The sequence below is a fragment of the Kryptolebias marmoratus genome, linkage group LG11, assembly GCF_001649575.2.
Source record: "Kryptolebias marmoratus isolate JLee-2015 linkage group LG11, ASM164957v2, whole genome shotgun sequence".
In the NCBI taxonomy this organism is placed as follows: Eukaryota; Metazoa; Chordata; class Actinopteri; order Cyprinodontiformes; family Rivulidae; genus Kryptolebias; species Kryptolebias marmoratus.
In genome coordinates, this window is record NC_051440.1 from 15,969,890 (window position 1) to 15,995,779 (window position 25,890).

The 25,890-nt window shown below is 41.1% G+C and overlaps 1 protein-coding gene across 1 annotated transcript in view; it reads right to left on the reverse strand.

The window, feature by feature from the left end:
* Window positions 1-25,890, reverse strand: part of igf1ra (insulin-like growth factor 1a receptor) — a 76,410-nt gene that overhangs the window by 19,250 nt on the left and 31,270 nt on the right. The window contains exons 3-7 of the mRNA XM_017406072.3: window positions 5,961-6,261; window positions 4,910-5,046; window positions 3,434-3,578; window positions 2,048-2,256; window positions 398-524 (exon numbers count right to left, since the gene is read on the reverse strand). Coding sequence (XP_017261561.1) covers window positions 398-524; window positions 2,048-2,256; window positions 3,434-3,578; window positions 4,910-5,046; window positions 5,961-6,261 — 919 coding nt within the window. The remainder of the gene's footprint in view (window positions 1-397; window positions 525-2,047; window positions 2,257-3,433; window positions 3,579-4,909; window positions 5,047-5,960; window positions 6,262-25,890) is intronic.

Here is a 25,890-nt window from a genome sequence, read left to right on the forward strand (position 1 = left end):
TACATGTTGACAATTATGTGTGACACCTGTGCTGATACGCACTGTGACTGTATAAAACTCTTTATCTTTACAGCACACAAATTCTGACGTGCCCCTATGGCAACAGAAGGTGTTTCAATCCCTTGGGATTTCTGAAAGACGTTTCTCAAAAATAAACTTCGAAATTAGCAGGGTTTTTCTTGTCTCATTTACTGTTTTTCAGATAATGAAACCAACAACTCAGACAATAAGCCGACAAGTTGTAAAAATGTTCTTTTTAAGGATGATTTGCTAAATTTTGGTTAAGAAAAAAACATGCCTTAAACTGTTAATTTCAGGTCAAAAACAGGACAGTTTGGAAGACTATATTCATTGCGTCTTTTTTCTTTGAAGAAGTCTGTAACTTCTGAAAACTTACGATTCTTTGTAGTAGACTATGAAGCTGATAAGGCTTTTATTCTCCTGGACCTGGTAGCGCTCCCATGTCAGTGTGATTGTGTCGTTTGTTGTCATGTTGGACTTGAACTTTAAAATGTGACTTTCACCTGCAAAGACAGAGCAGAACCATCCTTGTGTTACACGTTCAAACTTAAAAGAGTCATAATATAAATTATAGGAGTCTTTTATTGATTTCCTTTTCCTTTAGGGTGATGTAAAGTTTTTTTTTTTCTAAATATAAAAAAGTCTGCCAAATTCACAAAGTCAATAGTTCAGATTGAAGGAAGTGAAAACAGAAACCATTGCCTCTGATCTGACTGAAGCACGCTGCTTGTAGTTCAGACTTGTAACTTGTCTACATAACCATGTATTACGTTTGCATGAAGTCTGCCTCGTGGCTAGTTGGATACGCCTCAAACAGCTGCTGCCTCACATGCCACCATCTTTGCATAATCAGAGCAAACTGAGCCTTTCGGGTGGGAGGCCTTAAAGGGACAGGAGTTCAAACAGCTGCAACATTAACACTAAATCAATATATGGGCAAAGCACCTAATTATGGGAAATAAATAAATGAGACTGATTAACCTTGTATTCATAAAATCACTGAAGCAGGAAGAAAAAACACACATACAACCACTATTTGCATAAAAAAGATGGCAAAAAGAAAAGGGAATGAATGCAGCATCAAATAACTTGAGATCACATGGTTTGACTAAAGAAAGTATTTGGACTGGATTAAAAACTAAAACTTTAGACTTGTTTTAAACTATTAGTTGACTGGGAATGAGTTCAGCTCTGTATCAGCTCATGCTCACGTTGGTCTGCATGTCATCGAGACACGATATCAAGGTGTGGCTTGTAGCGAGTTCTGTTGCTTGGTATGGTTGTTCAGTACAGCCTTCTAGCCACAAACAAGATTTTATTTTATTTTTTTAAACAATGTCCTTTTGTTGCCTCCTGTGGATGTTTTGGAGTTCCAAACATTCCAGGATCCATGTGTGCAGCATCCAGTCGAAGGTTTTCTTGTCGCCCAGGGGTCATGGGCGAAACTCGCTCAAGGGCCAAGATTTTTCTGATCAGACAGCACCGAGACTGGCGTTTCGTAAAGCAACTTGTTGTAATTATAGTCTTATTTACTGAAACGTCTGCTGCCAGAAATCGATGGAATTTGTTCTGTTGTTTTATTTGTCAAAGATGATAGTCTAATGTTCCACTTTTTCCTTTCCTGATTGAGAAGTTTTGTTCAAGACTTTGCCTGTGAAGAATATCATTATGTACATTATGTGATACATGTTTAATTCAATATACATTATCAACATGAGAGTTTTGGGCTCAATGACCCGAGGAGCAGTGTATTGTTAAAAGACTGGGTTTGTTTTACTTTTATTTGAGTGTATTTAACATTATCCCAACAGTTAAACACATCTGCAGCGTACTTCTGCTCCAAATGCAGAGCAACGTCACAGAAAAACTTGAGTCAAGATTGGCAAGAAAAAAACTAAAGCATTTCAAGCATGGATATAAAACTGCGTCTCTGTGTGAACACATATATCATATATTATAAAATTAAATTTCATGGCTCTTTGAGACTACATACTCACTCCAAAAACAAAACTTCAAAACTACTCACAGTTGGCCCTTTCTCCATTGTTGAGGAAGTCGCCCTCCTTTGGCTTGCCTCGTATGCCTGTGTTCTCCCACATTGTGTGAATCACAGACATGCAGAGTTTGGGGTTTTTGCGGAAGAAGAGGCGCCCCGCTCGAATAGTCAGGTTGTGCTCACTCCAGTCCCACAACGACTGCAGGTTCTGGTTGTTGACGACGGAGAACGAATACATGCTGACAAAAAAATACAAGCAGATATTCACAAAAATGCTACAACACTCTATTTTAATGCACATGAACATGTTTAAAAGAAGTGTCCAAAATAAAAATAAACTGGCTATTTTGCGCACCCTGTGGCAGCGTCATCTTGCGCTAACAGAGCCCCTGAAGTGGGCTCACGGTTGTTTGACAATGAGTGTTTGTTCAAAGTAAGACATGAAACAGGAACAGTGTCATGTTAACACCCTCAGCACCAGCAGTCCAACCAGAACACCTCCAGAGAGGAGGGAATGTCTGTCATTCTCAACAACATTCCTCTGGCTGAAACTTAACGCTGGGAGAAGCGATAACAAGAAGGACGAAATGTTTTCCCATGACCCCTGTAACAAAACAACCCAGTCCTCCATCCCTTAGATTGCTGCAGATATAGAAGTGAAGACATTAATGGACCTAAGACCTGCCATGGACCTTTGTAGCAACAATCACTTATCTGACCTGAAAGGTTTAAACAGATACTGGAAACAGAACACAATTAAAGGCCTAGCATTCCATGAAGAAACGCATATCACCCACTGCCTTTAATGCCAGTGTTTCAGACTAAGAACAGATACAATGCTACAGACATCTTGGGTCAGATGCCATTCCTGACGCAACCAGGATTTGAACCTGCAGCCTCAGGATTACAAGACTGTGCACTGACCACCAAGCTACCACTGCCCCCACTGTCTGTTAGCCCTTGGAGTATGTATTATGAATGACTGTCAGCTACTACCACACCAAATCCTAGCTCAATACCCCCCAGAAAAATCACTGAGTTATAGCCATTTTTGTGTTGGCTAATGCCGATTAGCTGAGGCGACCATCTTAAATTAGGTTGACTCCAAAAGTTAATCAGTTGTACCTTTAAACCCGATGATTACTTTCTGAAAGTTTAATTAAAACCGGTGCGGTGGTTCGTGAGATATTTTGCTAACAGTGAAGACAACTAAACACACACAGACATGGGGAAAAAACATTTTTCACTCCACCTTCGCCATAAAAATGTTATTTTTTTATATGCATCGGTTTGTTAAAAAAGCAGACACTTATTCCACAAAGAGTCAATATGCATTATCCTCACTGCTTATGTGCTCCAGTTCCCTGCCACTGCACTCATACGTTTACACAGACAAATATCGCAGAAGAGCCATACTTCTCAAAAAGCTCCTGCCCATTGATGTAACGAAGGCTCTTGAGGAAGGACAGCGAGCTGAGCGCGTGAGAGTTTTGAATCTTCACAAAGCCCGTCACCGTCTGGATCAGTCCCATGAACTTCTCCAGCTCTGCGGCAATATTATCTGGGGAATAAGCATTAAAAAAAAGATAAACTTGCACAATAACACACCCATAAAACAGGCTAAGAAAGACCATTTTGAAATATTTCACAGGCCTCTTTTGCTACAGCGATACCCAGTCCAGCTCATAGCGAAAAAATCTAGCTGAGCACTTGACTGTATGTGTTTTATTACATCTGGAGATTAGCTTTTGAGCCACTCTGTCAGCTGAGCACCATTATGGCATAATGTGATAATTGGGTTAGAGTATGGAAGGTAGCTGTCATGTTAAGTTTGTTACTCTCACATTGCAACCCAACGATTTAGTCCACAAGGCCTCTCAGCTTTCACTCTCTCCCAAACATTAATGCTTTAAGGGCAGTCAGGCAACATACTGGAGTTAAAGGGATATTTCAGATCTTTTAGAGTGGCTTTCTGTGGAACGGTTATGAACAATTAATACCTTACCTGTCGTCAATAGCTCTTTGAACGACCTCAGTTTGGAGCTTAGTTCTGGTCTGAAAGCTAACGCCTTGTAAAAGCATAGTCCAGATTAATTAAAACAACTCCACTCACCCAAAAATATCCTACAGGTTCTCCATATAGGTTCAATATATTATTCCAGCAGAAATACATTCCTGTCAGGAGTGTCCCCGACTGCACTGAAAGTGCTACAGCTAGCTGCTGCTGCTATTTGTGTTTGTAAATAATTAGGGAATTGGATGTAAAACTGACAGTGATGTAAATGTTTACAAATTAGTGTCTTCTGAAAGTTTGATGTTGGCGCTCTTTTAAGACGGAGCCGGTCTGCCTGATCTTGGCCGTGCTCAAACTAGCCATTAGCTTGACGATCCAGTCAGAACTGAGCTGTTTCTCAAAGAGCCATTTATGACAGCGAAGAGACGAACTGTTCATAAACTTCACACAGAACCCCACTCAAGTTTAAGATTGTTTACTATAAAGAGGGGCACATTAGTTCAACATGGGTGCAAAAAAAGCACATTATGTAAATACGTCAGATTTAGCCATACAGATTAATTTTCATCTGCAGCCCCTAATTAACAGGAGTACAAAGTTTTAGACAGTAAATTTACATGACCTTGGTTAAAAGATTTCAAAAGATCTGAACTATCCCTTTAATATATATTACTGTATGTCAGAATTGAACAAATATTCATATTCTGATGGCTTCCGTTCACCAGTTTTAAGGCCAGGAACTACTGGTGTCTATAATCTGATTAGTTGCAGACGTAGTGTATCCCTACAAATATTCCAGGAATTTATTGTCAAATACTGGTTTCTGTGTACAACAGGCAGAGCACGTGGTGCTACAAGCAAGTTCTTTACACACTCACTTCCACTGCGGAGGTTGATGATCAGATTCCCTTCGATGACGGTGCAGTCCTTCAGGGACTGAGCGGTGTCCACAGACGCGACGACAAGGGACGGGCACAACTTGTCACACAGGCCGTTACAAGCGGTGCACAGCATGCTGCACATGGTTGAAGCAGAGAGAACAAAGGGATTATTAGAAGAAAGAACAAAAAAAATTAAAAAAAAATTCTACCTCGCCCTTGAAATAGCTGAAAACGCTCCCAAGCATTCCGTAGAATTCAAAAACATTCAGGTCATGATAAAATGTCACCTCTCACACGGACAGTTTATTCTTTCATGGAGCCTCGGCTGAACCGTTTCGTGAGAGAGTGACTCACTGTGTTGACCTCTGAGACAAAACTTGGGCAGGAACACATTCTGCAGCAGACAATCAGAGTCCGAGCTTTTGGGTTTTGAGAACAGAAATCCAAAACGAAAACGCACAGAAAAGCTTTCCCCAGCACAAGTTCGCATCAAACATGAGACGCGTTAGGATGAGACACTTCAGCCGAGCCTCTTATTCAAGCTGCCGAGTACTCGTCTGTAAAATCTGCCCGCGGTGAGAGTTGAAAACATTTCAGTGAATAGACGGGGAAATCTAAACATAAATCATTGATGGTCCGGCACGCTCTTAACCTCCTGCACTTCCTGTGTTGAGACCTACTTTAAGAAAAAGAACGTGTGAAGAGCGCGGTCACGTAAAGTTCAACCCAAGGATACCTCATGCAGGAGAATTCATTATGCATAAGTGCACAGTGGTTACAAGCTGTTTTAATGTATCTGAACACTGAAGTGTAAACACACATCTGTTCACGGACGTTTCACCAGGAAATAAACCCAAGACGAGTGGTTCTGCCTGGTAAAAGTATCAGATAATGATCCTAAACAAATTCAACTATAGCAGACTTGAGGGGTGTAGATATGCCCATGGGAAACTCTGACATCAATAATTAATTTCAGTAAAGATCACACATTAAGTGTGTCATCTCAAATCGCATCTCCAAATAGTCAAACTACATCTAGAGTCCTTACCGATTAGTCTCGTTGCGTCTGAAACCTGAGGGACAGTCGGGCATGCATTCTCCGTCATGGATGACGAAGTGGGGGTCGTTGTGCAGGTGCACCTGTGCGCACAGGTCCATGGTGATGCAGCGCCAGCCCTCGAACTTGTAGGTTCCCGCGGGACAGTCGGGCACGCAGCGACCCTCGTGGTTGTAGTTGAGGCAGGCGGAGCAGGCCATGTCATCGTCGGGTTTGGTGCAGCTCCCTAGGCACTGGCTGTGGCAGCAGTCCCCCTTGTTCGTGCACGCCAACTTGCACTGGTCCGGACAGACTGAGGTGGACAGAAAAACATGGAGAGGGGATCAGTGTGATAAGAAGCGAAAAATTAAAGTCAAACAAGTTGAGGCAAAATCACAGAACGAGCTTCACAACAAAATGATTTGTTAAATCACAAATGTCTGCATGAAGTTTTAGACCACAGATTTACATTTACTTGTTTATGTATGTTCATTTTAAAGGAAAAATCCTTTTAAGTGGCATTTTGGGGAAAGATTATGAACATTTACTGTCTTACCTGCTGTAGATAGCTCTTTGAACACACTCAGTTTAAAAAAATAATGTTTAATTCTCATCACACTGATGAGCTAATGGCTAGTCTAAGCAGAGCCAACACCAGAGTGCATTGCTTTCATTTTAAAAGGATTTCATAGTGGTTTATCCAAAGACTACTTTATAAACTTTTCACACAGCAATCAATTTGGAATTACAGTTATTCCAACAAAAATATTGCAAAAAATATATTAGAACTATTATAATATATGCTGCTATTTGGGCTTGTCAATAACAATAATGTTATTTGTAAATAATAACAGTGTAAGAAAGATTTGCTTGAACTTTTTTGAGGTTAAAGTTGCTTAAGGACAACAGCAATCTACTGCTAAGACTAGCCGTTAGCTCATCAGTCCTGTCAGAATAAACTATTTCTTCAAACTGAACTTGTTTCAAGAGCTATCTGTGACGGGTAAGATATTATTTGCTCATAACCTTTCCACAAAACCCCACTTCAAAAGATTTGTTTCAGGGTAAAAAATAAAAAAAGGTCAAGTCCAACAAAGACGACAGCCACTAGAAACAATCCGTCCATAAACACCATGACCAGGCAAACCAGAAGTCATGTGAACTTTCTGCACCTCGCTCGTATTCAGCTAAAAATAAAAATTATTTGCCACATTTAACCATCCAGTTCATCCTTACATAAAAAGAAGAAGAAAAGGTTTCATTTCTTTTGTGGGAGGGAGAAAAATGTTGAAAAAGCAACAAACAAAAACTCTAACCTGAGCAAGTCTGAACAGGTTTAATGATTAAAAAAAGAGAATCTTTGCAAACAGCCTCGCTGATATTAGCTCAAAAGGTAATAGCCACAAATGTTTTAAATAGGTTTAAAAATTGTTGTTGCACTATTTAACAAAGAAGATGCAAAATGAACATGATTTTGCCTTTTTGTTAAAGGTTAATTTAATCAATTAACCAGTTTTATTTTAAGGAGTGACGCCTCTAATTTTGGATGAGCAGAAAAAAACAAAGTCACAGTTGTTTTCTGCTTTGTTTTTTGCCTGAAAATAAAGAAAACTGGTTTAAGCCTGTGTGACTTTTTGTCTATATCATGCAATCAGTTACACGTTTTTTACAGCAACACTATTCAGATTAACTGAACAGAGGTGTTACTCCCATAATGTCATATAGCAGGGGCTTAATAAGAAACAGTGTTTTACTGCACTGCACTATAATGAGAGCATCTCCAATGTTTTGCTAATCCCTCTTACAAGAACGAGGAAGGAAACGTTAAAAGCACACTTCACTGGAACTGCTTCACTGTCACATCTGTAAATTTGCATGGACAGGCAGATTTTTTTTTTTTATATATGAGAACAATCGTGCTTTGTGATGAGAAAGAGAATAAAAGATCTCTTTGCAATTTTTCAAAGAGGGTTGCGCTTTTAAAGCATAAAAAACTGGAAAGAGACAAAGCCAGGGAGGAATATTCAAAAAGAAATGGAGTGACAGCAAGGTTTAAAGGCAGATTTTTATTTTATTTTATTTTTTAAGGTAAAACTGCAGAGCTCACTTCACTCAACTGATTAACATTTAACATTATCTTGTCCATTTTCTGTTCTTAAAACACACTTTTAAATAAAACATAGCCTAAACAATCTTCCCAATCAACGTTTAGGACACAGAAGTGGATTCTTACTTTTATTAGTATTCTACTATAATGAAACAAAGGCTCCAGGTTGTGGGAGATCCACAGAAAACAAGTTGGGTGTTTCAAATTAAACTTGAGCAACAACCAGACTATTTGAGGCTCCTTGCTGTTTACTGGGCCTCACTGAGAAACCTAAACACAAACCAATGTGTTATTAATAACGCAGCATTTTCCCATCGCTCAGGGCAGATAATACATCTAACAAACTGCACGCTGTCAGATTTATCATGCAAACACGGTCATTAATGACAGTCGTCATGACTAGAAAACAACTTTTTCAAAATCCAAGCTTTGACATGGGAAAAAAAAAAGTTTGTTTTCTGTAATAATACGCAACTCATTTTAGGTGAGATTTTGTTTGTAGCCTTCTGTTAAATGCATTTGTCTTAAGATTAAGCCATGAGAGTTGTCTGCTTTTAGTGTACAAAATAGGTTGACTGATGCTCCCATTTACAGAAAAGCTTTTTTAAAAAAAACGTGACGTAAAGAAAGCATAGGATCCTCTTCCTAAACTTGAGACACTGCAGGCAGGAGTGTCCTAGTTTCAGATGAGTCCAAAAGCACCTGGACTGAGCATGTGTGGCACCAAAGGATATTACTGACAAAGGACTATATAAATTTTGGAGCCATAAGTGTTTACTATTTATTTTTTTACGTTCTGCATTATTGCTCCAAGACAGACTTCTCCACGTTGGTAATAATAAAAGTGAACTAAAATTAAAGGCACGACACTCCTGGTTCCTTAGCAACCGCCTCCGTGCGCAGTCCAAAGCTGAGGGAAAGTGAGCATGGAGCTTTCCTATTGTTGGATTTGACAAGATAAAGAATGAAAAAAGGAAAAAATAAAAGCACATTTCATGTCACTTTGGTTCCTGTGTTTATTTCACATTAAGCACCACTTCACTGTCGCCTTGCAGAGCACGTTTTTTTTTTTAAATGAACGCACGCTTGGAGTGTGTTGGGGGCGATTTTAAGCTACTCCCAGACCAAATTTCCACTCTGTATCTGTACTTTAGGTCAGTGACGGAGTGTTTTGTCTTTTTCAGGGTCAAATGGCTATGGCAGCCATCTTGAATAAGTCTGACTCCAAAAGTTATTCAGGTGTAGATGTCCAACAATTACTTTCTGGGAGTCTGCTTAAAATCCGCTCAGTGATTCATGGAATATTTTCCGAACTGTACAGACAAACGAGCGCACGCACAAACACAGGCGAAAACATCATCGCTCCACCTTCGCCTTCAGCTATCCTGATGAAACATATTTGGCTTAATGCAATTTACTCAAGACAGATCATAATGTCACCCAGCATTTACTGACGGTGAGACCATTTTCACGGGGACACAAATAGGTGGGGTATGAAGCCACGAGGCCGGTCCTGTGTTACGTAAAGCTTCACACTATGAACACACTCCACCACACAAGGAGCAGAAGGGCTCTGTGGTACTTCACAAATACTGCTACTCAAATATTCTGGATCTGGTCCACCGTATAAGGCAAAAAAATCTTCCTTTTTTTTTTTTTAACTACAGCATCAGATGTCATCACACGCAGGTTCTCATATCACAGCTGGCATTTGTTTGGAAATACTGTTCTGGCACTGGTGTGGTTAGCACAAGCAGGGTTGTGTTGCACATTTGCACAGCGAAGAAAAAGGAGAAGAAGAAAAAAAAGACGAGAGACACAAATGAGGGCTCATTTTCCTGGAAACCTACCAAAAGGGGGCAGCCACAGCAAACTCTGAGGAGCCTTTTTGAAGGAAGTATCATTTTAGTGGATTCCTCAGAGAGGGAAAAATTCCAGACATGCATACCTTGTGCCAGAGGAGAGCGGACTGAGGGGGGGGTCACTGTCTTAAATCCATATAAGTCGCACGGGTTTCACTGCGTGACCAAACAACCCATGGTATCAAGGATACCATCTCCTATTTATAGATGCTCCCATTGCAGACCTATTCCCACCCTGCTGTTCACTACACACAGCTATGCAGGGCATTATAGATTTCCACTACTTCTTCAGATAAGGCATCATCATCTTCAGTGTACTCCAAGCGGATGCAGCCCAGAATGAATAAGAAGCATCAGAAGGTTGAGGCCTCGACCGCATTTAAGGTCACGCAGCGTCAGAATAATCGAGCTGTGAAGACAGAAACCTTTTGCTATAATCTGAGGCAAAACACGTCAAACCGCTGGGAGTGGGGGGAGGGAGGTTTATAATGTTGTTCCCTTCGTACAGTAGTTACACAACTCCCCTCCCTCCAGCTCTTTTCCCGAGCAAACACAGCCAGGTCAGACACCAAAAACCCAAGCGGCAGCCTGTGCCTGCTGTTCACCGGAGCCGGGCAACATGAGGCACGAGCCGGGTACATTTCACCCAAACAACACAACAGTCAACACACGGGAGCGTCTCGACAACCGCTGTCCCTTTCGGCAGCTTAAGAAGGGGGTTGTGCCACGTGCAGGTAAAGAGACAGACAGGTCCGATCCATTGTTGTTCCCCCCACCCCTCCATTTGCAGGACTATGAGAGAAAACTGCAAAATGTTTGAGACCGCAGAGGATTCAACAGAGAGAAAGGTAATCCCTTGTAGCAAATTCAGGAAACACTATGGAAACCTTAGAAGGGGATGTTTTGACCACATACATGATCACAAAGGGTGATTAAAGAACGGACACCGACAACAGGAATTGTCAAGGTTTTCATAAACATTTAACATTCAAAATTAAGAGAATCTACAGCTAGTGTTTATATTCGTCAGGCCGGCCTTGACTTCATCTGTATATTAAATATAAAGAGAGTTTTTTGTCTCAGTTTTTCAGCCAAGATGACTTGATTTCAACACTACTTGTTTTTTGATTATATTAATATATATATTCATAGCTGTTTGTGCTGCATTTGCCATGAAATGTGTTGCTGTGCAGAAGGACCAAACACCTCTGTTTTGCTCTTAAATCTTGTATAATCACCTGCCTGTTAAGACCAGTAGTCCTTAAAGGGTCCAAAACTCGGTCCTGGGATGGTGGAACCTCATTCTTAGGTTAGGATTTAGATTTAGGGCTAAGGTATTAATGGAGTTTTAATTAGAGTTAGGGATGTACTCATAATGGTTAGGTTTAGTCAACTTAGTCAAGTCAGTACAATGTCCTAATAAGGATAGAAATACAAACTTGTGTGTGTGTGGTTTGTTCAGATGCAGCTCTGCAAACCTAAACAAGTGCTGCCACGTTCCTTTTACAGAGAAAATCCATTTTGTTTCCTGGGAACCCTCCCAAACAAACTATTCAGTTGAGTGTTTTTCTTTTCTTATCGCTCTGTGATTACTTTTAACATTCAAGGTGCTGAACTTTAACTAAAGCCTATAAAGGCCGAGGTGCGGTTCTTAGAATTGTTGCTGGTTTTCGGAGAACTGAACAGTCTGAGCTTGAGATGAACTCTGGAAAAAAAATGCACCAACTGAAGTTTTCGTTCTTCAAATTTCAGTATTTTTTTTTTTTTGAAAGCTCTGATGTGTTGTGATGATGAACTAAAAGTAAAATGCTCTAAACACAGGTATTTTTATGTAAACTAAATAAATAAAACTAAACAAGAATTACAGTGATTGTTCTTTAAAATCCAGATTATATCGCTTGAACATTTTTTTAATATAAAATTGTACTACTTAAAAAAACTAACATTATTTTTCTATAAGCCCTTAATTTACAAGCAATCACAGCAGTATCTAAAATACATGTGGAGAAAAAAAAATTATTGCTAAAGCTGTCATTTTGGTAAATCATTCATTCATTTTGTTCTTTTGTATTCAGTATAAACAAACTAGCCATTTAGCTTCAATGTGCACACAAACAAGCTAAAAACAACAAACAAAAAATGAATTTTTGGAATTTAAATGAATCCCATCAAGGGAAAAAGAAAAATCAGTCAATTATGATCACCTACTGAACAATCAGTTCATGTTTTCCTCTTGTGGATTATTTCTACTCTGTAAAATGACGAACTTGAAAATGTTTGGAGCCTGTCTCGGACTGATGAAAATCAGTAGTTGCTTCTCTAAGATCATTGCCGATGGTTTAGTGACTAACCTGCCAAAACTTTGCTCTTATGAAGGTGCCACTAGCTGCTGATCGTTGAATGAAATCTGTAAATAAATATAAAACAGCAATGCACAGGAGAAGAAACAAACGCGGCAGTGCTTCTGAACTAAATTCAAATCCTGTCCTGTTTGCTCAAGAGCACACTGCGTTAGGCAGACTACTACAGTGTTTACACTGGAAGACCAGCGATGCGTTTACTGCCAGCACGCCACTCACACCTCAGAAGATGAAGTGTGATGTGAAAATACACTAAATGCTTTTTTTTTTCTAAAACTGATCACAGGTGTCAGTCATAATAAAACACTACAAACTGTGATGAATAACTAAAAGTTTCAATTTCCTTCACATATTAAAGCGCCGAGTGTTTTCTCAGCGTCATAAAAGATAAGTGGGAAGCGTGACAGACAGTTGGGAAGTCATTCATTATTCACACTGGGGCTGTGGAAGGAGGAGAAGGGGAGGATGATGACAGGGGAGGAGGAGGAGGGTTGAACTGCTTGCCGTCCTTTGGACCAATCGCAGACAGGCGGGGGAGGTTCTAATCCTAATGACTGACATGTTATTGAGTCTGGAGCTGAGACGGTAAACAAGTCCTCTCTTGAGCAGGAGGCTGGGAGGGGGAGTCGTAACCATAGTGATTAAGCACGACTTTTCCACAGCTTCGGAGAAACTGTAAGAAACAGAAAACCTGGAAATTGTTCCACAACAAGCTTCTGTAATGCTACTCCTGTAAAACCACAGGAGCCAATTAGATCTATATTATTTTATATAAAAACATGGATATAAGCATGCTTCGTTTGAGATGATTAGGAAATGGTAAATTTTTGAAATGTTTTTATTGCTGCATAACTAACGCAGCTGCAGAAGTCAGATGAGAGTGCTGCGCAAGCTGCAGTTTGCTCTGCGATATAAAAACGCTCCACTCTGACATAATTCGATTTATCTCCACATCACACCAGTTTAGCAAACTCTTCACTCTGCTGCACTACAGTAATCCACTTCACCGTGTGGACCAAAGGCCTCCCACCTCGACGCTGAGCTCGGGTTACCAGTTCTGAGTGCAGAAGAACAGTAGCAGACATCAAGCCCATCATAAGCTGCTGCGGCCGAGACTGAAGGCCCACCGCCCACCGCCCCCCCAGCCTTCTGTCTCCCTCCCAAACCGGGTCCCTGAGCTGAATCAGTCCACATCCTCATCCGGCAACCCGATCTTCCCCAGGAGCCCCCAGTGGATTGCTCCAGACACTTGTTTGAACCACATCAGCCCGGGCGGCCGGAGAGAAGATGCTTCCTTTGCTCACAGCCAAAAGCAAACCACATCACAGACTCCACCACTGACATCTTACTGCTACAGGGATACAGTCTCAAGCTCTGAGATTTAAAGTGTTTCAGGGTTTTAATATATATATATATATATATATATATATATATATATATATATATATATATATATATATATATTTCTGCCTGTAGGAGTTCACAAAGCCTGATTGCTTCGCTCACTAGAGGTGGTCTTGTTTGAAAGGTGCAAAGTAACGTGATTTTCTCCTGCAGACAGCTGGGTAAGATGGGCTTGACTAAATCTCTGTTTAGGTCTGCACGCAAAGGTGTGTGTGTGTGTGTGTGAGTGTGTGTGTGTGTGTGCGAGAGCTCATTGCTCCCTGTCCCAGCATTTCTCTTCCACTCTTGTGCTCTCTAAAGAGCAGCAACGTGTTTGCGTTTTGTTTTTTTTTCCACACAACTATGTGCTGGTCTGTGTGTTCAGGCATGCGTGGCATTTCCCCTTACTCGTGTTCAATCACAACAACAACAACAACACACACACACACATTTAGCCCTCAGGGCTCAGCCCAATCTGCAGCTGCTGTTGGTGCTGCTTTGTGGTTGATTGATTGTTCTCACCAAAAGCACACAGGTACGCAGCACCTTTACATTTGTCAGAACTTTGTGCTATTATCTTTACAGAATTAAAGATGGACTGAAAAGCTTTTGAAGAGTTGTTAAAACAGTAAAACAGTAAACTAAGATCTTACCAACACACTAATGATTACAGTATATGCGGATATTCTGATGATTTTTGGTTCAAAAACACCATGTTATTATCTGTATTCTTCATTTTTATGTTTTAAGATATGGCAGCATAACATCTTAACGGTCTCTGTATAGCGGAAAAGATTAATCTGTTGTTCTTTTTAAATGAATATAGTGTTTTGATCATATTTCATGTTCCTTCCAGGAAGAGCATCAGATAAAATCCACATGATGGTGTGAACAGCTGCTCAGTGGGGTCAAACCCCATCGTTGAGCCCAGACCTGAGCTGAACTCCTCATTTCTATGCGGACCTGACCACTTGTATGCTAGGAATCCCTCAAAGTCTCTGCTCATCCCCCATGGAGACTCATTTCCAGCATATAGACAGATCTCCATGCCAAAGCTCCTGTGAACCCGGGATATTTTCCCACTTTTTCGACGAATTACAAGCAGCTACACAAGCTTTTTACAGCTTTATGTTAAAAAATATTTGAACTCTACCTTGAATGCCAAATGTTAAACAAATATTGTTATAGAGACGTGCTCTGTGGCTCTTGAAGCAGCCTTCAGGTCATGAACTATCTTCGCAGTCATTGGCTGAGTTCATGGAGAAATGAGAAATGAGCAAAGTGTAAGCAAAACAGGACAAATTAGGGAACGGCACATAGGAAAAGCAACTTGGAAAAGAACTTTGGCCTTTTTTTATTTTAGCTTTTGCGTACTCTGATCTGTTTCTTCTCCCTAAAAATGGCTTTAAAGAATACAGTTTCCTATATCTGCATCATTAAATACAGCGTGTTTCCTGGCATCGCCGTGTCAGGCCCCGACATTCCCTCAGCCTCCCATAAAAGTCAAAGAAAAATCCATGCAGACAATCATTTAAAACTAATTTTAGGTCACATGCATGTACATAAGTGAAAACTCCGGCGATGAGTCACGGTCTTTAAAAAGCAACACGGCAGATAAACTGATCCAGCTGCATAAAATTAACAAGTTGCTGCTTTAGTTCCCGTTAGTACTGGAAGTTTGCAGCCACAATGAGGTACTGCAGAATGAACCTTCAGCCTTACTGACCAATGCTAATTTGGCCACCAAAGACCTTCATTGAACATCGTTTTTACTCTTATTGTTTAGGAGAAATGTCGCAAGCAACCACATGCATTTACTCAGTTTAACATGTTGCGCTGTGCTCAGTCTCAGTCTGTAATCATCAGAGCATCAGAATAGCAGTACTTCTGATGCCAAGGCCTATTTATGTAAATGATCGTGTACAAGTTTGCAACAAATGTTACCCCAGATTTCATCCCGGCGAGCTGTCTGGCATAAATTCTTCCTGCTGGCATGATGTCTGGATTTAAAATACATCTTCCTTTCTCGTCGACTTCAAGGAGGACCTAATCCTGATTAATCATAGCAAGATTTCTAAACTGGCTTTTCTTTTGGGTTGAAACCAAGTTGATGTCCTTACAGTAAATAATTTTAGATGAGTTACATTAAACAGCCGAGTTTGAGGGAAGATGCAGTGTAATCGCTGTGAATCCTCACGAGATGAATTCGGTTCAGCAGGGAAAGTCGAGCCCAGCGTTAACATCTGCTCCAACAGGACATTGAGATTATTCCCTTCAGCTGGAGAGCCATGACTCAGACTTTGGGTTGTTCCTTTTAAATAAACCGGTGTGATAAGAGAGTCCCACGTGGTACAAAACAGTACTGTATTGAGGAAAAAAAAAAAGTATCAATGCTTCGATTCACATGAAAGAGATTTTACATTTTCCTTTTATTACACAAACCTCCTGCTTGTTCTGCTAACTTCCTATTTTGAAGTAAAATTAAAAAGCTTTAAATTCTCTTCCGAGCACTGATAAGGCTGAAGAGAACGGATGACGAAAACTTCTTGGCAACGCTTAGCAATGACCTGGCTTTCATTGGATCCTTTTAACATCAAAGATTGTGCCTGAATATCAAATGTAGAGGCAAGGTGACCTTAAACACCCCCCCTTTATTCCAAACAATTGAAGAGGAAAATCAAGCAGCTAAAGCTATTATTAAAGAGCAGCAAACAATGAACTTGGTAACAAAAAGCCTCTCCTTGTAAGTAACTGGTTAACAACATCACCTAATATAGCCGCACAAAGCCTTGCCTCGAGTCGTAGTGCACTAGAAGTCACTGTTTACAAGTCTTTGAGCAAACTAGGGGTTACGTCAACCTTTGGTAAAAAACCACTTACAGGCTCAACAGAGACACAGCTTCTCGTTTTCGACCTAGGTTTTGGTGTTAATGAGATTTTACCATGACGCAAGTCTCCTGTTCACTTCAAGACCTCCACACACAAACACTACAGTCAGGAAAAATAAATAAATTTAAAACACCACAGAGTGTCGAAACCATAGGAGTGAAAAACTGCAGGCCCTGATCTAATCTCTCCATATTTGGTTTGGGACGAATGCAAATCAGCTCCAGTGTCAGCTCTGAGTTTGAGTCGGGAGCTTTAAAACATAAACTGTGAGACCAGGTGTCAGGGATTTGGACAGGTCAACGATTTAACAGGCCCGTGGCCACAGATGAAGCAGAGGATGGATACTGAGAGGGAAGGAGGACAGCTGATGTGGACAGAGCAGGACAGCTGAAACCCACACTTCTTATTGGCTGTGGGTGACATCATAGCTTCATCGTCGTCGTCTTCCCTCCCCACCTCGAAATGGGCAATGATTTCACTTCTTCCTCCTACTTTTTTTTCTCCGCAGGCTACCCCTCACTGTCTTACCATCACACACACAAATACAACCAGTTTCTTTTGCCCCTTTTAGGAACCTCAGCAGCGTCAAGACGAGTGAATTAAGAAGGCACGAAAAACAAGAAACAAAAAAGAATGAGAAGTAATTGAGCATGTGGCATGGCTCTATTTGTCCATCTTCTGCAGGTTTTGCTTAATGTACTTAATTAACTTTTTTTCAGACTATGAGACAAATCCAGGTATTATATTGAAACAAGTCAGGCTAGGAAATTAATACGAAGACGACTACAATAAATAGCAGGGTGTGCTTGTGATCCGACACCAGTTATGACATAACGAAAAGAAAGAAACTGCTAAAAAAAAACATATAAAGGATATTTTAAAATTGTATCCTAAAGGGAAGTGTTACAAGAGAAATGTGATCGTTTCTGAGAGGCTTTTAAATGATTGCTGTCTGCTCCTGGGCCACACATGTGAAAGGCGAGTGCTGAAGGAAAGGTGATAAAAGTGTGTAAGTCGGTCAGTCAGCTGACCCTCCTCTGCTATTCCACAATCAGACGCTGTGTTCGGGCCATGATCGCGTCCCTCCATGAGAGATTAGCTATTAGTCGGATTAAAGAGGAGTCGGTTCATGCAGGAGAGGTAAAATGTCACCGTGGCACTGCAGGAGGCGGCAGTAGTTAGGAAGCACAGGACTAATGGGCAGATGGAGACAAATCTACTATATTGTGTATGTGTGCTCGCGCGTGTGTGTGTGTGTGTGAACCTCGCAAGTACAACATTTTAAATCACCTCCAGCTCAGAACAACAACCCAATGAGGAGTTTCTAAGTTTTAACTTGGCCAATTCTGAATTTAAACCCACCTGTGTGAAGCAAGAAGAGAGCCAGAGAACCAAGAGAAATGGAAAAGTGGTTAAAGAAGACAAATGCCAGAAGCAAGGCAGAGGGACATGGGCACAAAGAACAAGCCTGCCTCCAACTACAGGAAGCACTAAACCCCCACCTTGTCAAACAGAAGACTTCCAAAAATGATTTAAACAAAATGCTCACGCTTTCCACCCCGAAACAAACAATGGCCTCCTTTGTGAAATGCTACGGCACGCTCACAGTCAGGGGAGACATAAAGAGACAGTTTAAAAACAGTGGGCCTTCACCCCCTCCTCATTAGCTCTCCTCTCAAGGCTGCAGACACGCCCCCTCCCCTCCAATCCTTCAGCAGGAGCGCAGCCACAGGACACACCAAGGCCTAGTTTGGTGTTCCCTGCTCAGCGAAAGACTTATTTATTCTTTTGTCTTCTTTTTTTATTATTGCTGTAGCGGTAGCCCCCCCTCCCCCATCTCCCCACCCACCACCCCACAACAACTCAGAGAAGCAGGCTGCAACAGGAGCAGCACACCAACAGGGGGCCTGAGACATGTGATAAAGTAATGCTGCATTGCAGGCATGTTGCACACATCCACCGAGGCTGCAAACACAACCAAACCAAAAATCTTTAGGGGCTTCTATGTGATTGAAAAACAACCAAGATGGGAAATACTAGCAGTGTACGGATTGATTTTATAAATAAAAATAAAGCTCTACCTGTAGAACACTATAAAAACATGTTTAAAACACAACATACGTGACAAAAACAAGTGTCCTCTTATTGTTTCAGGTCTTCTTTTCACTCAGTTTCACTCAAACCGAGAGTAAATCTCTACGTTTTGATCTGATTTCTCAGGAAATCCGTGTATTCATCTGACATCCATGCGGTACCCTGCATATAGAGGACACTGCGCCAGCACTGCATGCACAGGATGAGCAGAATACTACGGCACACTGCACTGATTTATTACAGCATTTTCACAAATGCCTTCTAAATGGCTATTTGTTTGATTGTGACTAAACTGAACATCATAGACTCTAACAAACAGACTGGAGGCTACGTTTTCTGCTGCATGGAATTGCTGCTGCAGCTCTGGGATGTTTCAGGGAAAATATACCACATTCAGGAAACAGAAAGCTGAAAAGTGTTATATACAAGTGAACCAAAGAGAAGGATTCTTTGGATTATTGTTTATTTATTTTATGTTAATGAAATGGCTTCAGTGGGTGATAAATACTAAGTTTGACTGAGCTTTGTGTTGCACTACCTTTTGAACAATTCCACAACAAGATGCCACAGGAGTGAATGAATCACACCTGCTAGATCAGTGGTTTCCACCAGAATGCACTTCGACAAACACGAGTGTGCGTGCACGCCCGTATACTTTCAAAGAGATCTGCTGCTAGGCTGGCTGGCCACATGCAGCTAGGGGACAGATAGCTGGCTGAGAGAGAAAATAGGAGCACGCTGCTCAATCAATGAGTCATCAATCACACACACACATACACACACACAGCAAGAAGGAGCAAACACAGGAAACAGGAGACCGTATCTTTTAACTACCACTCAGAAAAAGCCATCAAAGTGCCGGTTCTGACTCCAGGCTTTTTTCCATGGCCCACCTCTACGCTTACTTTGACCCCTCTCAGAGAAGATGTGTGTGTGTTGCTGTGTAAGTGGTGAAATTCTTTCGAGCTGAACAGAGACGAAACTGGGGTGTTTTTAAATGGTCTGGAGAGTCTGAGGCACAAAATCTGTTCGCAATTGGCATTTGTTTCTCTGACGAACTGAGCAAGTCAGAAATTTCAAACTCATTTTGGTTACTCATCTCACTCAGGAAATCCCCCTAATATACATCACCCAAACTGATTTCTATTACTTACATCAAAAGTTAAAAAGAATGATCTCAGTCTGACTCTCAGAAATTAATCCATGTGTTCATATCTGTCTTTGATGCTTGAGTTCACATGTAATAAAATGTGCTATATAAGCACAATTGTCACCAACATTGTTGTATGTCAGCAACTAGCTATCACGACAAAACAAGTGCTGCAGGACCTCCTAAAACTCAGATAAAGGTTGAGAAAAAAAGACAAAAAGGCAGAAGTGACTACAATTAACCGATTTCAGAACTCACAAATTCTTAGTTTTGGCAGGAAATTTAAAATGAGAACAAAAAATGAGATCACAGTCAAGCATCTTATTCTCAAAAAGGGAGCACTTTTGTACACATTTGTGTTATACAATTTTAATCAAAGTATTTTCTCATTCCAAAACAGTTTGCTAGAAATTCTTTAGGAGAAAAAAATGCCATCTTCTCTCATGTCAAAGGAATAATATTTTCATTTATAATCTAAAAAGTGTCCTGAAATAGAAATGTAATAAATAATTGACACCAGGTGTTTAAGCACAACTCCAGATCAGTGCAGCCTTTTTTTCTCAGGCCCATTGTGCCCGCAGGAGAATGTTCCTGTTACATGTAGAGAGGAACTTGGAGCACATCTGAAACCTATGTGTCGCAAAGAAAAAAAGAAAAAAGTTGTCCTGAGTGAAAATGAGTTTTCCCAGCTCCTACAAAGTCTTTCTTATGTACTTCTGATGCAGAGCACAACAAGGTGATGAACACTACCGGCCGGATCAGCAGAGTTAATGTACAAAGTGATGAGTAACAAACAGGAAGGACGTCCTCGCGGGCCTGAGCTGCAGTGACAGCATGTCCTCCTGTCCTCACTGTCACTCCCTGTCAGCTCTCATTACCTCCAGCAGTGCACAACCTGCACTGAATAACTTACTGACTGATGAATAGCACTTACCTAACGGCTCTATGGATAATAACAGTAAGGTGGTGGGATCATCACGAGGACACAGAAGCTGCACTATCCTTGATCTTGTTCACATCAGATGAACGTCAAAGACTGGGCCGAAGTGGGACTGTGTCGCAACTCCCGTCTGACTTTCAAAAATCCTGCGGGTTTATTCCCCAACAGCTATGACATAATTGGACAGGACAGTGCAGAGAAAAATGCATGCGAAACAACCGACTCTTCTCCTTTGACACGAGATTCACCTTGGTCCACCATGCAGCAAACAGATACATGGTAGGATGCACACTGTAAGCATTTAAACTCCCCATACAGACTCAAAGATGGCCATGCCACTATTGTGCTAGGGTCATAGGGGTTAATGTGGGTCAGCTGGAATAGGAAGCTAGGAATCAATGCGTGTTGGCAGCATAATGCTTTCTGTCAAAAGCATCCATATGTGAAAAGGAGGCAAAGGATGCACTCAGTGACCTTGAGGATCTCAATGTAAGGAGTGCGTCAGAGCTCATTCAAAAATAGACATCTGCTGATACAGTTTCATGAACAAATTCAAGATCATTTTAAAAGAAAACAGATCTGATGAAAATTGTTTCATATAAAGTCAAAGTTTCAGCAACAAACAGAGACAGGGTTGAACTGTTTTAGGTACACTTAAAGCAATTGTTCAGATCGTTTGAAGTGGGATTCGGTGGAAAGAAAGGAATAATGAATGAATGCTCTTATTTTTTAGAAATAAAGTTCAATCCTGAACAAACTGACAAGCTAACGGCTAGTCTAAGACAAGAAGTAGATCACTACCATCTTAAAACAACACCAATCTAAAAAAAAATCATAGTGGTTATTAAAAAGGCTGTCAGTTTTGCATTATTATGAGTATTTGTGTAGAATTCAGTGGGCATGTACAAGGTCAAATAGTGGCAGCATCAGCTAGCTGTAGCACCTCTGATGCAACCAGCAGGAATATTTGAATATTTCTAATGGAATATCCATGTAATGTGAAACTAGCAGCAGCGTAAAAGGTTTATAAAATAGCATTTGTGTAAATCGCTGTCAAATTTTGAAATTGGAGTTGATTTAAAATGGCAGCAAAATCCACTTTGCTGCCATTTTAAATCATTTTTGCTGCGCAGACTAAACATTATATTGTCAATCTGGCCAGAATTAAACATTATTTCGTAGAACTGAGGTTGTTTAAAGAGCTATCTGCAACAGATAAGATATTAATTGTTCATAACTTTTCAACAGAACCCCATTTCAGAAGATCTTAACTGTTCCTTTAAGTAAAAGAAATCAGTATTTAAGCCAGTAGGAGAAAAAAAAAACACTTGAATTTAATGAAATGCTTAAATGAAGTAACAGTACATAAATTGTAGTGAGCTTTGGGAAATGAATACATTTCATGGTGTGACTGAAACAACTGGAGAGCACAAGAACAATGCTAACAGGCAGGATGAGCACATGCAAGGCTGGGAAGGATCCTAACTGAATCAGTGAAAGACGTTAAGAGAGGGAAAAGACGTTGATGTGTTCCTGTTACACCTCATTCTGACAACTGATCTGTGGCGGCCCCTGACCGAGCAGCCTCAGGTAGGATCCCAGCCCAAAACTGGGCTTTTGTTCCAAGCTGTACAGTGTCTCAGCAGAGGCACAAACAAAACACAAACACACAAAGCCTGAACAGCTACACACATAACCAACTCCACCGCAAGCGCCTTTGAGCCGCGTCTTACCCACCCACACACACAACTGAACACAACCTGACCCGCCTCCCCTCTCGCTCTCTTGTTCTTTCCTTCTTCCTCTCCGTCTCTCCCTCACACCCTCATTCATAAAATGGCCGCTTTACAATTCCAGCTGCTGGCATGGAATTTATGGATGAGGGGTCAGGGGTGGCAACGAGCCAGGAGGGACTTGTTTCCCCTATTTTTTTTTATTTTTATTTCACCCCCGTCTCCTTACTGCCTGTCAAATCATTTCTATCCCACACAAATGTTAAGATTTGTCCGCCTAGTTCTGCTTCTAATTTATGCCAGCCGTCCTCATCACTGTCCCCTTCCTTTTACCTCTCTCCAAAACAAACCTGATACCCTTGTGGCCCAAGACAGAAACTGAAGGTTCGCGTCTGGTAGGAAAAGATTGGCAAAGAGCAAATAAGGGGGCAGGAGCAAGCGCCACTCGCTCCTCCTCAGAGGCCAGCGAGAGGGGTACAGCGGCATTCTCAAGTTCCATCCCTTGAACACAACCTCAATGTTTCTGCAGTTTCACCACATCACACAGGCACACATGCAGACTCTCATGGCAAGCTTTCAAAGCGACTCGGGAATCATGCTCAACGACTTACTCTTTATTGCCAACAAACAGATCTTTTGTCTTCTAATAAAGAAACACTCTGCAATTTCCGTTTGAGAAGCAAAAAAAAAAAAAAAAAGGAAAGGCAAGAAAACAAAGACCTACAAAAGCAACAAGAAGTGTCATTGTTTTTGAATTCTTAAGTGACAAAGCTGCGTCCATCTGCTTTCCCCTCAACGGTTTTTCACTCTGCGGCGTCTTCTGCTGTATACACAAATTAAAACTCACTCGAGCAAGTGCTGCAGCTGGCTGTCCCAAACACACACACACACTAAGTATCCCTCATCTTCTACCTCCTCCTGCTGCAGCCCCAAACAGACAAGGGGTCAGGCAAAGACGGACACACCAGGAGCACACATAAGGCCGACGCAGTGACAATAAACAGCCTTAAATCAGCCAAATTGTTTATTCTTTACAGTGAGCACCTAATTTTAGCATCATTACTATGAAAATTACAATAAAGAAAGTAAATATGCGTGTACAAATAAAACATCATGAAGTTATATCATCTATTTCCGTTCCTCCCATCTTATAAAAGCACATTGAGTTGTTCAACTACAACCAGGATATTGCATTCACCCTCCTCTGCCCACAAGTCCCAGCCCACGCAGGCCACCCTCAGCCCACCCACCAGCCATCCTCCGCTTGCTTGCATTTCAATCCTGGCCTCGTTCCACTTAAACTTTCCACAGATGGGCATAGAGCTGTGTGGACGTGCGTTTAACGTTTACTCTATGTGCGTCAGTCACACCACAAGCCGGTGATCAAAGTGTATGAGGTGAGGTTGAGGGATACGGGAGAAGGGCACTTGTAATCAGAAAGGGATATCAGAGGTCGCATCTTAGCAGGTAGTGCTAAGGAGAGAAGGGGAGCGGTAAACAAATGACCTAGCATCCAGGCCATGCAGCTTGGTGTGGTTGTGGATGCCTGGCCATTTATGTGTGTCCCTTCTTTAGAGAAGGAAGCTGCTCCTATTAGATCCAGATGACAGGAAGTGACCACCTGAAAGGTGACCACCTGGATCCAATAGTCTCTGCACTTGTACAGCTACTGTAATGTTGATCAGGAGACAGCCAAGTCCACCGTGACACGAAACAAGACAAGATCAGATTTATCATTGAGGAGGATGAACACGACGCATATTCAGTTTCCTCCATCACGGTTTGTTAGAGTAGAAGAACAGGGATGCACCAGTTACTGGTAACAATTATCTGCCAATTTTCCACTTAGCTGAAATGACCGGTAACTAGCACGCCGTATATTTTTAAATTGTTTTTTTTCCGGTCACTCTGACACAAACCATTTTGTTCGTTAACAACATTAGTTTTGTTTTAACCTCTGTCTCTGCCACACCAAGATTTTGCTATCTAAAATTTTTAAAAACAGCTTGTTTTTATTTTCCTGCTGTCACTGTTTCCATTTTATTAGTGCATCTTTACATTTTATATTATTATTATTATTTTATTAGTTTATATTTGAAAAAGAATGGGCACATAATCTGGTGTTACGAAGAATAAACAGTTTTTCTTTTTTTTAATTGAATTTAGTTAATTTCAGTAACTGGAAAGTCTTTATTTTTACATCTGCGGTGATAAAAAAAACTTCACTTTGTAATAATGAAACTAGTAAACTAGTGTTTTTATACTATTATTTTTTCAAATTTTACCAAAGAATGTAACTAGTGATGTGTAAAAGCTATTATTAATAGCTTGTGCAGAGAAGTTGTAATTTGACCAACTAAAATTGGCAGGTCAGAACTTTACATTAATTAGAAATTAAAAGAAATGAATTTGATCCAAATTAATCGTATGTAAACAAGCTCCAATTCACACATTGCAAAACAAGTTTAGCTCAAATAAAGAACTGTTAATAAGTTTGTTTCTGGAACTATGTTTGCATTACACAATGTTTTTGTGACAGAAACTTAAACTGCGTGTGAGACATTGGATAAAGTGGTTAAGGTAAAGCACTCCTCTGACAAGCTGAGGTCACAGCCTCTGTAACTGGATAGGCAGCCCCCTGAGAGCTAAAAACCCACTGATCTATTAGAGGATCCATGGACAGATGATGGGTCATTGGGCAGAAATACTTCAGCTGTACAGTGAGTGATAAAGTAAGCAAAGACTGGGAAGAGAACTCTCAACAGTTTCTTCCCAAAAAAGGTTTAAAGGAGAGACTTACTTGTTGTCCTCTCCATCATTTCCCAATGCTTTGAACAGCAGCTCATAAAAGTCACATCTGGCTCTGTTAGCCCTTGCTAACATCCAGTTCATAGTGAACAGAGTACAGACAGTGAGGGCTATTCTCAGAAATGACATACTGATCCCTTGATCTGCTTTTGCATTAGATACGGCTGGCATAAAGTGGTTGACGCAAGACACACACTCACATACAGCCTCACACACATATAAGTGCTGCTTGTGGCTGTGGGACACGAGGTCTGAACAGGAGTCATTGAGGACTGTGCTACCAGGCAGCCACACTGGCTGGGGCCTCGTTGGCCCCTCTGATATGGCTTGAGTTTGCACACCGACGTCAGACCACAAGCGCCCCGCGTGACGTCAGCATAAGTGTGTTTGACAGGGTGTCTGCGTGAGCTGGCTTAAAGCGAGAGGGGACGTAAAGGGAGAGGAGAGCACAATCCGGATGTCAGAGCCGTTCGCAGGTCCCTAAAAACAGAAACTAGGATCAGCTTTGATTAGAGCAAGCAAAATAAAACGTCGGCAATTCACAGTGAGCATTCACTGTCAGCCTAATGGTATAATTATATGCCCGCTCTCAAATAACTCCGAGGCGCTCCCGATG